This window comes from Bos grunniens, chromosome 19, assembly GCF_055505025.1.
Source record: "Bos grunniens cultivar Pamir isolate PY7600 chromosome 19, Bosgru_T2T1.0, whole genome shotgun sequence".
Classification (NCBI taxonomy): domain Eukaryota; kingdom Metazoa; phylum Chordata; class Mammalia; order Artiodactyla; family Bovidae; genus Bos; species Bos grunniens.
The window spans coordinates 52,274,730-52,291,352 of record NC_141183.1 but is presented as its reverse complement, the minus strand read 5'-3'; the positions used below and the strand labels follow the sequence as shown (position 1 = coordinate 52,291,352).

General features: G+C 36.6%; 1 protein-coding gene across 10 annotated transcripts in view; it reads left to right on the top strand.

Moving 5' to 3' along the window:
* The window catches only part of INTS2 (integrator complex subunit 2), a 56,577-nt gene that overhangs the window by 31,386 nt on the left and 8,568 nt on the right, over positions 1-16,623 (top strand). For 6 of the 10 annotated variants that reach the window (XM_086355629.1, XM_086355631.1, XM_086355633.1 and 3 more), the window contains exons 16-19: positions 3,094-3,198; positions 5,349-5,513; positions 6,634-6,847; positions 14,194-14,319. In XM_086355629.1, coding sequence (XP_086211755.1) covers positions 3,094-3,198; positions 5,349-5,513; positions 6,634-6,847; positions 14,194-14,319 — 610 coding nt within the window. The remainder of the gene's footprint in view (positions 1-3,093; positions 3,199-5,348; positions 5,514-6,633; positions 6,848-14,193; positions 14,320-16,623) is intronic. The other 4 variants (XM_086355630.1, XM_086355635.1, XM_086355628.1 and 1 more) reach the window with 1 other exon arrangement.

Here is a 16,623-nt window from a genome sequence, read left to right as displayed (position 1 = left end):
TTTCGGAGAAGGCAATGGCACCCCACTCCAATACTCTTGCCTGGAAAACTCCATGGACGGAGGAGCCTGGTAGGCTGCAGTCCATGGGGTCGCTAAGTTGGACACGACTGAGCAACTTCACTTTCACTTTTCACTTTCATGCATTGGAGAAGGAAATGGAAACCCACTCCAGTGTTCTTGCCTGGAGAATCCCAGGGATGGCGGAGCCTGGTGGGCTGCAGTCCATGGGGTCGCACAGAGTCAGACACGACTGAAGCAACTTAGCAGCAGAATTAATTTAGAAAGAATACATCTTTACAATAAAAGTCTTTCTAGCTATGAATATGAAATATTCATATTCATCTAGCTAGGAATATGAAATAATTTTTTTGAAGACTTATTTTGGGTCAGCTGTGCACCTTGCAAGATCATAGTTCCCTAACCTGGAATCAAACCCATCTTCCCAGCAGTAAAAGCCCTGAGTCCTAACCACTGGACTGCCAGGGAATTCCTTGAAATAATTTTTCCTTTAAATTATTAAAATGTAAGATTCATGAAGGCCAATTTTTATCTTTTTTTGCTACTATGTCAATGAGTTGGACAGGACTGAGTGACTTTCACTTACTTACTCATTTAGAATATTACTTGATACAGAGTAATCACTTAATACATTTTTTAAATGTGTGAATTTATTCAAATTATTTTTCTATGTCAATTAAACTTTGTATATACTTTGTATAATTTTTTCTTAAAGTGAAGTTGCTCAGTTGTGTCCAACTCTTTGGGACCCCATGGGCTGTAGCCTACCAGGCTCCTCTGTCCATGAAATTTTCCAGGCAAGAATACTGGAGTGGGTTGCCATATCCTTCTCCAGGGGACCTTCCCGACCCAGGGATCGAACCCAGGTCTCCTGCATTGCAGGCACACGCTTTACCATCTGAGCCACCAGGAAGGTATAAGACGTTTACTTTGGGTTAGTCAGGCTCTGAATTTCTTAGAGTACCATTTTAAAAAACTTTATCAAGGGAATACTTTTTCAGCAGTTACTGAGATAATTTGGTCTATTTATAGAATTTGTTGTATGATTGATATCTGTATTTCTGGAGTGGGCCCTACTTGCTCTGGGTATATTATTCTTTTAGCATGGAGCTAGATTTGATTTTTATTTTTTTTTAATATGATTTTTTCCCATCTGTGTTTAAGCAAGTGAAATAGGCCTTTTTTCTCTTCATTTCTTTTTTTCCTGGCTTTAGTTTACACTAATTTCATAAATGAATTAGGTTTCCATAGGAATGTTTTCAGGATTAAAATGTTACAAAAGCTAAGGGCAATGTAACTTTTGTTTCTGATTGTTACTGGTCTATAGAAATGCAAGAGATTTTTGTGTATTTAATTTTATATCTTGCAACCCTACTGAATTTATTAGTTTTCACAGTATTTTTTCCTTTTTTCTTTTCTTTTCTTAATTCTTGTTACCTTGACGGAACTTTGATGTCCAGAAAAGCTTCCTCAGCCACTCTTTTACCAGCCAACTCTACTTCGTTCTTTAGGAAATTATTTGGAGAAGGAAATGGCAACCCACTCTGGTACTCTTGCCTGGAAAATCCCATGGACGGAGGAGCCTGGTAGGCTATGGTCCATGGGGTCACACAGAGTTGGACACGACTGAGCGCCTTCGCTTTCTTTTTCCTTCAAAAATTTGTTGAGCTTTACAGTGTATGGCACAAAGGCATACCCCGTAAGGTGTTCCTTGAATGTTGGCCCCTCATCTTACTATGGAAGCCCCAAGTATTCTTTCACCTCAGCATTTGCATGAGAGTCATTTACACATTTATGGGCTGAAATATTTGTCATTTTTACCACTTTTTTTTTTTTAGTTCCAACAGTTTTTTGATAGAATCTTTAAGATTTTCTGTATAATGCCATATCTGCAAATAGTGGCAGTTTTACTTCTTCCTTTCCAGTTTGGATGGTGTTGGAACCAGAATTTGATTGTACTGGAAGCTGTGTTTTTTTAAATTGTGTTTTGAGGTACATTCTTACCCAGTTCATAAAAGATTGGTGTAGAAAACTGGAATGCTAATTCACTGACTTGCAAGGGGTATCATGTCTAATCAAGAGGTGTATTGTATATTTAGACAATGATTCTCAACATTTATTGTGACGCTTGCACTCATATACTTCTTAACTTCAATCAATAAAAATTTGTTGAGCTTTACATTATGTGGTTTGTATTTGGAAAAGAATAAGTATATTGGATATAGTTTTTCAAACTATGGACAGCCTGGTTGAGATGCTCATAAGTTCTGTTGTACATGCAAAGCAGCTTGGAATAAGATAAGGGTGTCAGGCATATAGCATATGGTGGAGATGAGACAGAAAGTGTTGACTGGCAAGGACCTTTACCCTGGGGGTCTGGAAATCCATGGATCCAGATATTTGAGCTTGGATCCAGAGACACATTATCTGGCCAAATCTGAATTTAAATAAGAAGACTATGGCACCAATGTGAAGGATGGTTCAAAAAGAAGAGGAATTGGAGTCTGGAAAATTGAAAATTGAACCACAGTAGTTATTTAAATAAATGATGAGTAGGTATTGAATTAGGATAGCAGAAAAAGAATAGAAATTAAGGTGGATTTGCTTAAAAAAAAAAAAAAAAGATGGACTTAGTTGAAGGTAGAAGTTGTAAGAGAAGAAAGTCATTCATACAGAGTCAGTCACCACTAATAGATAATATGATTAAGGCTGTTGGCATCATCAAGCTTTAAGCCATGTGGTCATGACTGCATTTGTCTTCCTAATTAGGTTTGGGGAGTTTCTCTTCTATTTTTTCAAGAGTAGGACACTTCTGCAGGTGGCTTCTCTCACTCATGATTTTCCTTCCCACTGGTTTCAGTTTCAGGGCATTTTCCAGACCTTGCCCTGAAGTATGTTCTTGCTCGTCATATGTATTCACTGCTTTGGTGTGACTCTTCATCTTTTATGAGCTATATTTACAGATTAAGTGAACTAAGAGTAATTTGACAGTGTATTTGTTCCCATTTGTGTTGAAGGTTAAGATTTATGTTGTTTCTAACGTTGTATCATACATTTCTTATTTTTGAATGACAGCTGCCATGCAAAGAAAACCCAAATCATATTCATCTTCTTTAATGGATCAGATTCCTATCAAATTCCTTATTCGACAGGCTCAAGGACTTCAGCAGGAGTTGGGAGGTATTTGTTTTCTTTGCTTTTTACTGGTAATGTTTATTGGTAAAAAATACCTACTTTTTTTAAAATTTAATTTTTATTTTATTTTTTTAGCACCAAAACATTTTGTATTGGGGTATAGCCAATTAACAATGTGATATTCTCATTTGAACAGTGAAGGGACTCAGCCATACATACACATGTGTCCATTCTCCCCTGAATGCCCCTCTTATCCAGGCTGGCACATAACATTGAGCAGAGTTCCATGTGTTATACAATAGGTAAAAAATACCTACTATATGTAAGATTACAAAGTGTAATAGGTGCTCAAAGCTAAACATTCAATTTAAGAGTGAATTTCTCTTTACTTTCCTTGCTGTCTTACTCCCTGAAAACTATTTCCCACCCCCGAGGCCCCAGCTATTTCCTTTTGGTATGTGGTTTCACATATTCTTTGCTACAGGTTGAACCATATGAGATTACAACTATTCAACTATTTTTGACCTCTGAAAATGCAGTTTCATGTGGTTGAAGCTAATAGAAACACACACAAGTACAAAAATCTTTTTTTGAGCTCTAAATGCTATCATACTGTATTTCTTCTTGACTTGCTTTGTTCTGTTGGAGTCTTGGAGATCTTATCATGTCGCTACATGTAGATCTACATTATTGTTTTTAATTGCTACATAACATGCCAAAGCATGAAATTACTATAATACTTTTACTGTAAAACTGTCAAGTAGAAATATAGTAATATTTTTTGAAATTCAATTTTTTTCTTAATTTAACAGCTTTTTATAATGTTTGAATGTATGGATTTTTTTTCTCTTTGATTTGTTTCTTTGAAGCTCAGATTTTCTTTTTCTGTCTTTATTATGGTTGATTTCAAGGGTGAACATGAACTTTCTTTAGTCTTCTTTAGCCAGATGTCTGCATTTATTTATATCTTTGCATAATCTCTTTTCAGAGAAGTGATGTTATATTTTGCAGCATTTGGTAACTAATGTTGCAACTAATAAAGGGATTATGTAATGTAGACTAATTTGTACTATTACAAGCAGTCGTTTTTGTGATCGTCCTGACTATACATATATTTGTGCATTTAAACTTTAAAATAATACCACTTGTGATTGTTACAGTGTCTTTTTCACAGAAACATTTATTTTAAGCAGTTTCTATGGGAAAGGCAGTAGATACTTATCCCTTTGGGGACTAAGCAGTGGTTTGACTTGATCTAAGTTGCATACTAAGTGGGTGATCAAATCTAAAGTACTTTTATTACTGCTGATACTCTTATTGCTGGCTCTCGCAACTGGGAGATGATGATAATTGTATAGTAACAACATTTATTAGGTAAATAACATAGTACTTCATCTGTCTAAATAGGCATTATCATCATTTGTTTTTCATTGCTGATGTTATACAATAATAATAATAATGAGTAGTCAAGCTATGCTGTAAGCAAGTTTAGAAAGGTCCCAATGCTTTGAGCTTCCTAACCCTTCTTAAAAGAAAACAATTGCACCCTCTTGTGGGTATCATCAGTACTGCTTGGGTTGGCTTACACAGCTGTGTGACTTTAGGAACATTATTAATATAAATATCTTTCAGCCTATTTCCTTACAGTAGAACAGAGACAATGCTGCTTACCTTGTAGGAATGTTAGGGTGAAATGAGAAAATGTACATAAAGTGTACATTTAGGCACTCAAGTTGGGCAACTTTAATTTTACCCATGTATAGCAATGATTCTCAACTGGGTTGGAGGAGAGGATGTGTTCTCTTGTAGAAGTCTATCAGAATTTCTGAGTGAGGCCTTTTTCAAACCATATGTGATCTTTCCCAAATGAACCTTTTTTTCCCTTCTCTTTTTTTCCTCCCTACTCAACTCTTGAGCTACTGCTACTTTTATGCTGGAATAGGTTGGAAGAGAGCTTGAGAACTTTCGATAAAAGTAGTGGTTTCCAGCTTCCTGTGTATCCGTTCAAATGGGGATCTTGATTTAAGCAAAGTCCCTGACTGAAGTACTGAATAGAAGTTCTCAGACTGTAGTGTGCATGCATAAGAAGTGCAGATTCCTCTGGCTGGTAGAAAATGAACGGGAAAGGCGAAAGAGGAAAGACAGTTTGATGTTTAAGAATGAAGAATCCGATTGACATCTTGTACATTTTCAAGGGTTGCATTCTGCTTTACTTCGTCTCCTTGCAACCAATTACCCACATTTATGCATCGTGGATGATTGGATCTGTGAAGAGGAAATCACAGGGACGGACGCCCTGTTAAGGAGAATGCTTCTGACTAATAATGCCAAAAACCACTCTCCTAAACAGCTTCAAGAAGGTACAGTAAACTGATCACTCCTTTTACCCCTTTAGTAGTACAAAGAGGTGTTAGCCCCATTGAAATCTTAGAATCATGCCGAATTTTCCAGGAGATAGAGCAGTGTTTTGGTGACTATATAAAGTAATTCTCTTTGAGTGTAAGGATTTTTAACCCCTTTTTTTTTCTGACATGCTTGCATCTTTCTCCTCATAGGGTCTACATTACATCAATAAACAGGTCATATGGTTTAGGAAGTTCTTAAAACCAGTCAGAAATAAGTGCCATGATGTGGATGTATGACAGAAAACCAGTATTGGAAAACAATCATCAATCAATTAAAAATGAATAAGTATATATAAAAAAATAAGTGCCACAGAATAGAAAACAATGTATTTGCTGTTAATGGATAATGTTCTAGGTTAGCACTGTCAAATAGAAATAGGATGTGAACTACACATAATTTTAAACTTTCTATATAATTTGCCACATTCAAAGAGTTAAAAAAAAAACAGGCAAAATTAATTTAAATAATTATTTTACATAACCCAGTATATCTAATGTATTATCATTTCATCGTGTAATCAATATAAAAACTGTTAGATATTTTACTGGTTTTCCGTACTAAGTCTGTGTGTTTAAACTTACAGCACATCTCAGTTTATACTAGCCACGTTTCAAATGCTCAGTAGCCAAAAGTGCTTAGTAACTATTCTATTGAAGGATCACAGTTCTAGATATTTTTTTATTAACAGCTGCTTACAGCCCATAAAGGGCTACCTGAAGGAAGGTGTCAAGAAATTTGAATTTTTCAAATGAATGTTAATACCAAAAGCAATACTTGGGTATGTTTCGTGGTCAGCCAATAATCAGTGCAAATCATTGTCTTTCTGTCACTGTCACTACTGTGATTTTTCGGATGAGATTTTTTGTTGTTGTTGTTCTTTATGAAATAACTGCACTTTAACATGAATTTTTCTTAAGGGCCTAATTTTAAGTGTGCCCACAATTATGGCTAGGACTGAATGTTTTACTTTCTTTAAAGCAATATTGCTTTCTTGATTTGTTTGGCCTATAGTGTGATAGAACAATATTTGCTTTCCATTTGGTAAGCTGTGTGGTAATTAGATTGTGACGGCAGTTTTCCTTTTAGCATTTTCAGCTGTCCCAGTAAGTCACACACAAGTGATGCAGATTCTAGAACACTTGACTCTACTTTCTGCCAGTGAACTTATACCATATGCAGAAGTATTAACATCCAATATGAATCAGCTGTTGAATTCAGGGGTTCCACGGCGAATTCTTCAAACAGTCAATAAACTCTGGATGGTTCTGAATACTGTGATGCCTCGGAGGTAATTTCAATGCTCTGTTACATGTAATAGATAAGTGTATAGCAGTGATTGTATACAATAACCTAAGCTGAAATGTTGAAAAAAATTGTTAAAAAAACCTTTTTGACAATATAAATCCTTTCTGAAGACTACTGATTAAAAGGCTGTTATATCTGTTAAGGAAAATAATACATTTTATCTTAACACAAAAACTTTCATGTATTTCCAACTTGAGAAAGTTCTGTGAAAGGGAGTTGTGGTCATTTGTGCCTAATTGTGGTGTAGATTACCATTGTGTCTTGCATCACTGCAGTGGTTCCAGAGTTTGCTGTACATTGAAATCTCCCAGAGAGCTTTCTAAACTCCTGATCCCCAAGTTGTATGCCATGCTAATTAAATCAGAGTGGAATGCTAGATTCATTATTTTGTCTTTAGTCACATAGGTCTCTGATGGTCCATGCTGCTGCTGCTGCTGCTAAGTCGCTTCAGTCGTGTCCGACTCTGTGCGACCCCATAGATGGCAGCCCACCAGGCTTCCCCATCCCTGGGATTCTCCAGGCAAGAACACTGGAGTGGGTTGCCATTTCCTTCTCCAAGGCACGAAAGTGAAAAGTGAAAGTGAAGTCGCTCAGTCGTGTCTGACTCTTAGCGACCCCATGGAGTGCAGCCTACCAGGCTCTTCCGTCCATGGGATTTTCCAGGCAAGAGTACTGGAGTGGGGTGCCATTGCCTTCTCCGCTGATGGTCCATAGATTGCATCAGAAACAGTTGATCAGGTCTAAAAAAAAATTGGGCTGGATTTACCTGAGATTTTGATTCAGTAGGTCTGAGAATATCTATACATTTTAATTTTGATTTTTACTTATACCAAATTAATAACTGCACATAAGTTAAATAGTATATAAGGTCTGTCCCTACCTTCTCACTTTAGGCTATTGCTCCTCAGAGACACCTGTTCTCAGCTCTTTTATCTTTTAATTCTGACATTTATATCCCACCAGATATCTTAGTCATATGCTTATAATTACCATGATTATCTGATGTTCCAATTTAGAAATTATCTTTTGACTTCCTATTGTATAAGATAAAGATTGCACACACTTACCAGCTTCCCTATGAGTCCTTCTTCCCCCAACACAAATCCTCCCTTCCTGCATTTCTCCCAACATAGTTATGTCAGAATTTTTGGTTAAAGAAATATTCAGTGTATATATTATCATGAGTTGTTGTTCAGTTGCTAAGTCATGTCCAACACTTTGAGATCCCATGGACTGCAGCGCACCAGTCTTCCATGTCCGTCACTATCTCCTGAAGTTTGCTCAGATTAATGTCCATTGAGTTGGTGATGCTATCTAACCATCTCATGCTCTGCTGCCCTTTTCTCCTTTTGCATTAAGTCTTTCCCAGCATCAGTTCAGTTTAGTTGCTCAGTCATGTCCAACTCTTTGCAACCCCATGGACCACGGCATGCCAGGCCTCCCTGTCCATCACTAAACCTGGAGTTTACTCGAACTAATGTCCAATCGAGTTGGTGATGCCATCCAACCATCTCATCCTCTGTCATCCCCTTCTCTTCCTGCCTTTAATCTTTTCCAGCATCAGGGTCTTTTCCAATGAGTCAGTTCTTTGCATCAGGTAGCCAAAGTATTGGAGTTTCAGCTTTAGCATCAGTCCTTCCAATGAATTTTCAGGACTGATTTTCTTTAGCATTAACTGGTTTGATCTCCTTGCTGTCCAAGGGATTCTCAAGAGTCTTCTCCAACACCACAGTTCAGAAACATCAATTCTTCAGTGCTCAACTTTCTTTATGGTCCAACTCTCACATCCATACCTGACTATTGGAAAAACCATAGCTTTGACTATACGTACCTTTGTCAGCAAAGCAATGTCTCTGCTTTTTAATTTGCTGTCTAGGTTGGTCATAGCTTTTCTTCCAAGGAGCAAGCGTCTTTTAATTTCATGGCTGCAGTCACCATCTGCAGTGATTTTGGAGCCCAAGAAATAAAGTCTCTCACTATTTTCATTGTTTCCTCATCTATTTGCCATGAAGTGATGGGACCAGATGCCATGATCTTAGTTTTTTGAATGTTGAGTTTTAAGCCAGTTTTTTTCGCTCTTTTCTTTCACTTTCATCAAGAGGCTGTTTAATTCCTCTTTGCTTTCTGCCATAAGGGTGATGTCATCTGCATATATGAGGTTATTGATATTTCTCCCACCAATCTTGATGCCCGCTTGTGCTTCATCCAGCCCTGCATTTCGCATGAGGTACTCTGCATATAAGTTAAATAAATAGGGTGACAATATACAGCCTTGACATACTCCTTTCCCAATTTCGAACCAGTCTGTTGTTCCATGTCCAGTTCTAACTGTTGCTTCTTGACCTGCATGCAAATTTCTCAGAGGCAGGTCAGGTGGTCTGGTATTCCCATCTCTTGAAGAATTTCCCACAGTTTGTTGTGTTCCACACAGTCAAAGGCTTTAGCATAGTCAATGAGGCAGAAGTAGATGTTTTTCTGGAATTCTCTTGCTTTTTCTGTGATCCAGTGGATTCTGGCAATTTGATCTCTGGTTCCTCTGCCTTTTCTAAATCCAGCTTGAACATCTGAAAGTTCTTGGTTCATGTACTGTTGAGGAGAATTTTGAGCATTACTTTACTAGCGTGTGGGATGAGTGCAATTGTGTGGCAGTTTGAACATTCTTTGCCATTACCTTTCTTTGAGATTGGAATGAAAACTGACCTTTTCTAGTCTTATGGCCACAGCTGAGTTTTCCAAATTTGCTGACATATTGAGTGCAGCATCATCTTTTAGGATTTGAAATAGTTCAGCTGGAATTCCATCACCTCCACTAGCTTTGTTCGTAGTGATGCTTCCTAAGGCCCACTTGACTTTGCACTCCAGGATGTCTGGCTCTAGGTGGGTGATCATGCCATCGTGGTTATCGGGTCACGAAGATCTCTTTTGTGTATTTCTTCTGTGTATTCTTGCCATCTCTTCTTAATATCTTCTGCTTCTGTTAGGTCCCTACCATTTCTGTCCTTTAGGTGCCCATCTTTGCATGAAATGTTCCCTTGGTATCTCTAATTTCTTGAAGAGATCTCTAGTCTTTCGCATTCTATAGTTTTTCTCTATTTGTTTGCATTGATCACTTAAGAAGACTTTCTTATCTGTCCTTCCTGTTCTTTGGAACTCTGCATTCAGATGGATATATGTTTCTTTTTCTCCTTTGCCTTTCGCTTCTCTTCTTTTCTCAGCTCTTTGTAAGGCCTCCTCAGACAACCATTGTGCCTTTTTGCATTTCTTTCTCTTGGGGATAGTTTTGCTTACCACCTCCTGTACAATGTTAAGAACCTCCATCCATGGTTCTTCTGGCCCTCTATTAGATATAATCCCTTAAATATATTTGTCACTTCCTCTGAATAATTGTAAGGGATTTGATTTAGGTCATACCTGAATGGTCTAATGGTTTTCTGTGCTTTCTTCAGTTTAAGTCTGAATTTTGCAATAAGGAGTTCATGATCTGAGCCACAGTCAGTTCGCAGTCTTGTTTTTGCTGACTATATAGAGCTTCTTCATTTTCAGCTGCAAAGAATATAATCAATCTGATTTCGGTATTGACCATCTGGTGATATTGTCTCTTGTATTGTTGAAAGAGGGTATTTGCTATGAGCAGTGTGTTCTCTTGGCAAAACTCTGTTGGCCTTTGCCTGCTTCATTTTGTACTCCAAGGCCGAACTTGCCTGTTATTCCAGGTATCTCTTGACTTTCTACTTTTACATTCCAGACCCCTATGATGAAAAGGTCAGGGTCTTCCCAGCTTTGCCAAGTATTGGAGCTTCAGCTTCAGCATCAGTCCTTCCAATAAATTTTCAGGACTGATCTCCTTTAGGATGGTCTGGTTGGATCTCCTTGCCATCCAAGGGACTCTCAAGAATCTTTTCCAGCACCACAGTTCCAAATCATCGATTCTTTGGCACTCAGTTTTCTATAGTCTAACTCTCACATCCGTGCATGAGTACTAGAAAAACCATAGCTTTGACCATACAGACCTTTGTCAGCAAAGTGATGTCTTTGCCTTTTAATTTGCTGTCTAGATTTGTCATAGGTTTTCTTCCAAGGAACAAGAGTCTTTTAATTTCATGGCTGCAGTCACCATCTGCAGTGATTTTGGAGCCCAAGAATATAAAATCTGTCACTGCTTCCACTTTTCCCTTTCTATTTGCCATGAAGTGATGGTACCGGATGCCATGATCTTCATTTTTTTGAATATTGAGTTTTTAAGCCAGTTTTTTCACTCTTCTTTCACTTTCAAGAGGCTCTTTAATTCTTCTTTGCTTTCTGCCATAAGAGTGATGTTATCTACATATCTGATGTTGTTGATATTTCTCCCAGCATCTTGATTCCAGCTTGTGAGTCATCCAACTTAGCATTTCTCATGATGTACTCTGCATATAAGTTAAATAAGCAGGGTGACAATATACAGCCTTGATGGACTCCTTCCCCAGTTTTGAACCAGTCAGTTCCATGTAAGGTTCTAACTGTTACTTTTGACCCACATACAAGTTTCTCTGAAGACAGATAAAGTGATCCGGTATTCCCATCTCTTGAAGAATTTCCCACAGTTTGTGTGATCCACACAGTCAAAGTCTATCCTAAAGCTTTGTCAGTGAAGCAGAAGTAGATGTTTTTCTGGAATTCTTTTGCTTTTTCTATGATCCAGTGGATGTTGGCAATTTGATCTTTGGTTCATTTGCCTTTTCTGTATCCAGCTTGTGCATCTGGATGTTCTTGGTTCATGTACTGCTGACGCCTAGCTTGGGGGATTGAGCATAAGCTTTGTAGCATGCAGAATGAGTGCAATTGTGTGATAGTATGAACATTTTTTGGCATTGCCCTTCTCTGAATTTGGAATGAAAACTAAACTTTTCTAGTCCTGTGGCCACCGCTGAGTTTTCCAAATTTGCTGGCATATTGAGTGCAGCACTTTAAGAGCATCATCTTTTAGGATCTGAAATAGCTCAGCTGGAATTGCATCACTTCCACTAGCTTTTTTCATAAGTAGTGCTTCCTAAAGCCCACTTTATTTCACACTCCAGGATGTCTGGCTATAGGTGAATGACCAAACCATCATGGTTATCTGGGTCATTATGACCTTTTTTGTATAGTTCTTCTGTGTTTTCTTGTCTTAATCTCTTCTGCTTCTGTTAGGTCCTTACCAATTCTGTCCTTTTTTGTTCATCCTGACATGAAATGTTTCCTTGGTATCTCCAGTTTTCTTGAAGAGACCTCTAGTCTTTCCCCTTCTGTTGTTTTTCTCTACTTTTTTGCATTGTTAATTTAGGAATGCCTTCTTATGAGCACATAAGTGTACTTTAGTTGAAGGATATGATAGCCTGTGATTATAATCTCTCTCTTATACAACTGTCCTCCTCTGCACCCCACATACAGACCTTGAGTTGTTTGCCTCTTGTCTGTTTAGGTTTTTTTTTTTTTTTTCTGTATTAATAACTCATTCACTTTCAGACTATATTGTTGAGTAGAAATTTACATAACAGTTAGTTGTAACATATGAGATAACATATCTGTAACATTTTTCCTTGGAAACCTTCCTTTCAGAGCTTTCAATCCATATGTTTCAATCTGAGACATCCACAGTAGCCATCTGGAATGCTTTGTCTTTGGTTCAATTCCATGTTTTTCTCTTTCTTGGTTTAGTTCCTTATGAGTGGAACTCATACTCAAGTGACTTCCTGAGAAAGGTTGTTTGGGAAACTTTTTTTTTTTTTCCTTTGAGGTTTTCATGTGTGAGAAGGTGTTTATACTTCTTCTCACATATGATTGATATTTAGCCTTGGTGTAGAATTTTAGCTTATTTTTCCTCTTTGCAACTTGAAGGCTTTATTCTATTGAAGTAACTAGAGCTTTCCTGATTGCTATTGAGTAACTTCATTTACCACCTCCCAGTCCTTTGTTTGTGACCATTGTTTTTTCTCTCTTAAAGGTTTTAGGTTCTTTTTCACTGTTTCTGCAGTTTCATGATGATACTTTTTGATGTGGGTCTTTTTTAATTTGTGGGCTTCCCCTGGTGGCTCAGTGGTAAAGAATCCACCTGCCAATGCAGGAGACATGGGTTAAATCCTGGGTCAGGAAGATCCGTTGAAGAAGGAAATGACAACCCACTGCAGTATTCTTGCCTGGTAAATCCCATGGACAGAGGAATCTGGTGGGCTTTACGTCACAGGTTGCAAAAGAATCAGACATGACTTAGCAGCCAAACAGCAACAGCAGCTTTTAAAATTCATGGTCTTGGGCACTTGGTTGGCCTTTTTTTTTTATATCTGGGGACTAATGCTAATACTTTCACTTCTAGGATATTTTCATATATATGTATATGTATATATTTTTTTTTCTTTTTTCCCAATAATTTCTCTCTCTCTGTTTTCTGGAATTTTTTGCAGTTTGGGTTTTAAACCTCTTTGACCTACTCTGATTTTTCTCCTCTTTTTTGCTCTATTTTAAAATTTATCTTTTGAATACATTTTCTAGATGTTTTCTGAATGTTATCTTCTGCTCTTTCCTTTGAATTTAAAATATTCCTGTTATAGTTTAATTTCTAAGAACTCTTATTTGAGAATCTCTAATTGTTTTCTGTTCTTGTTTCATATATGAAATGTTCCATCCTTTAAGGAAATGATACATTTAAGAATTTTTTTCTTCTTATCCCAACGTTTCTGTTTCTTTGGCATTCCCTCTTTCTGTTTGTATATTTTACTCTTTTTCAAATTAGAAGCTTTCTTTGATGTCTGATGATCATTGGCTACCCACTCATGTTTAAGAGTGGGCAAGTTCTGTGTGTGAGGGCTGGTGGACTCCTGGCCTTCACTGTAAGAGATCAGATACCCTCCATATTGCATATCTCTCAGTAATTCTGATGGTGTAGTTAGGTTAGTAACCACTTTTATGGTTTATTGATGTCTGACCTCATAGTGGCATCTCACACTGAGATTCTCTGGTGATAAGTATAGAACAGTGACAATTTATGGGGCCAGTTACAGCTTCAAAGTGCTTTGGTGGATATAGTTTCATTTATAGGTATTTTCATATCTTACAGAGGAGAAATAAGTTCAGGAATCTCCATGACTTATACAGTCTTATAGCAAGTACAGTATAACTGAGATTTTAACTCAAATTTTCATTTTATATGCAATGATTATTCTATTAGAACTGTGAAGATTTTTTAATAGGTTTTAATTTTCCCAAGTTCATTTACACCTGTTCTGTATTTTTTCCCTGAATGTAGCTTTCTAACATGGCTACAGGTTTCAATTATGATAGCTGTTTTTGAACATGTGATTATTTTCTCATCAGGCTGTGGGTAATGACAGTTAACGCACTTCAACCATCAATAAAGTCTGTACGACAGCAAAAGTATACTCAGAATGACCTGATGATAGATCCTCTCATTGTGCTAAGATGTGATCAGAGGGTATACAGGTATGTGTTGAGTTTCATTTCTACTATAGAGTTTATGCTTTGGAGAGTCAAAGAAAATTGAAGAAATTCAGTTTAAACTTACATCTTAGTGTGCTTGCAGATAACCTGGAAGTATGACCTGTGAGGTTTTTGCTTTTGGTTCTTTTTTTTGTTGTTGTCTATATTCATGAACTTCACTTTAATATTTAATATGTGATTAATAACACTAGCTTTAAGAAAATATCATCCTTGGTTTTCACAGCCCTCAATAGTGGCTATTCTTTCAGAGTCAAGGTAGTGAAAAAAAATATTGTTTCTGCTACCATTGTTGAAAAAACCTTTAAAAAAATTGGCTCATTGTGAACTGTTGCATGCATTAAAACTGATCTTTTTGGAATCCTCAGTTGTGAGGTTAGCTTCATTTGTTCCACGTTTGTGTATAATTCCTTGCCAGTGGCTGAACTTAATCAGTTTCTTTGAGTAACTTCACCTCAAGAGATGGAATTTAGTCCTCATTATTAATATTTGAATTTCTAATTGCTCAGCTAAATAATAGCAGAGATATACAAGTTGAGGGGTCTTCCTTTAAAGTGATTGTCACCTGTATGGGGAAATAAAACCCGTACCTGAAAAGTTAAATAATATGGTCACATGCATATGAATGGTGTAGTAAATGAATGCTGTTAAAAGTTTTAGGAGGAGATCAGACTTGTGTTTTGAAGAATAGAAATAGAGTTTAGATGAACAGAAACTGTAACGACGGGGTGTAGATGGTCAAAAAAGTTATCTTGGGAAAAAGAATAGTGTGAGCAAAAGTATAAAAGCCAGCGAGAAAAAGGCTTGAGTGGATGGCTGAATTTTTGAGAATACACTTTAGAGTTGAATGTTAGGTTAAGGTCAGACTATTGAGGGCCTTGAGTGTTAGGCTAAAGAGATCATTTAGGTGATAACTTGAGAAGAGAAAGTTCATGCTAGATGATTTAGAGGGAAAGAAGCTGGTGTAAAGAAGACTAACTAGGGTACAGTCTGCCATACTCATCTGTCTTTAATCCTGGGGATGACATTCTTGAAGTGACAACATCTGCAGAATAAATCAGATACAGTTTGGTAAGATCAGGGTCTGAGAGGGATGAGGAGTCAGAAGAATAAACAATATAAATGATATTAAGTATCTATTTATGGATACTTAAAAAGGAAACAAGAGTAAAGAACGCTTCTAGAGAAGAGCCACTTCTAAGACAATTTACCATTGTTAAAAATCCACTTAACTAGGTAACTTTTCACCTAAATCACCTCCAGTTGTTCAGGAAGTTGTTAATTTATGCTGCCATTAACATAGTAAATGTTTTTGTAGTCTGGATCTTGCACTTTGTAACTTGTTTAACTTTTTCTCATTTTAATAGATATTCTTTACTCAGTTCCCTATTGTTGGATATTTTATTTCCATTTTTTTTTGTTAATTATTTTTAGTGCTGTGGTAATTGGTGTGAATTATTTCCTAAGAATTGATTCTTAAAAATGGAACATGCTCATTTTCAAGTCTTTTGATTCATGTTTTTATTCCACCATCTGGAAAGGCTGAACCAGTTTACATTCCCATAGTGGGTGTTTGCTATTGTATAATTTCCTATACCATTTCATGTAATATTTTCCAATTTGATAAGTGAAAAATCAATTCCTATTTCAATTTATATTTTCGTTAGATTGGATATTTTAATATATTTATTACTTTATACTTTAGCCTAGTTTTCTATTGGAATGCTTACCTTTTTTTATTTAAAAAGCTCTTTATGTATAATGGATATCAGCTCTTTGTATATAGAATGCAGTTTTTTCTTTTATTGTTCTATTGTTTTGCCTTTTAATTTTGTTCACTTTTTTAAAATTTAATTTTTTCCCAAGTGGTCATTCAGATGGTTTTTAAACATGAACAATATAAAGAGATATGACATTTTGGATTTTCTTTGAACTAACCAGTGGTTATGTAGGTAAAATGGATGTGGGGGTCTGAGTAAGGCATGTGATGTGTAGATAACTGTTGCTGGCTGGCTGAGGGGTTCTTAGGTTCACTAAAATATTCCCTTTTTTAATGTAAACATAAAAGTTTTCACAATATATATTAAAAAGTACACAAACAAGTAGATTAATAAGAAGGAAAAGGTGTACAGTGGAAAGTCGTGTTCTCTCCTATCATGCTGACATTTTTAGAAGAGAATTATTCTTTGTCCTTTTGACCAATCCTAATTCCATCTCCAGAAGGAACTTTATTGTCATAATGGTGTGTTAGGAGCTTCACTTTCCAAGCATTTGCAAATTTATAAATAG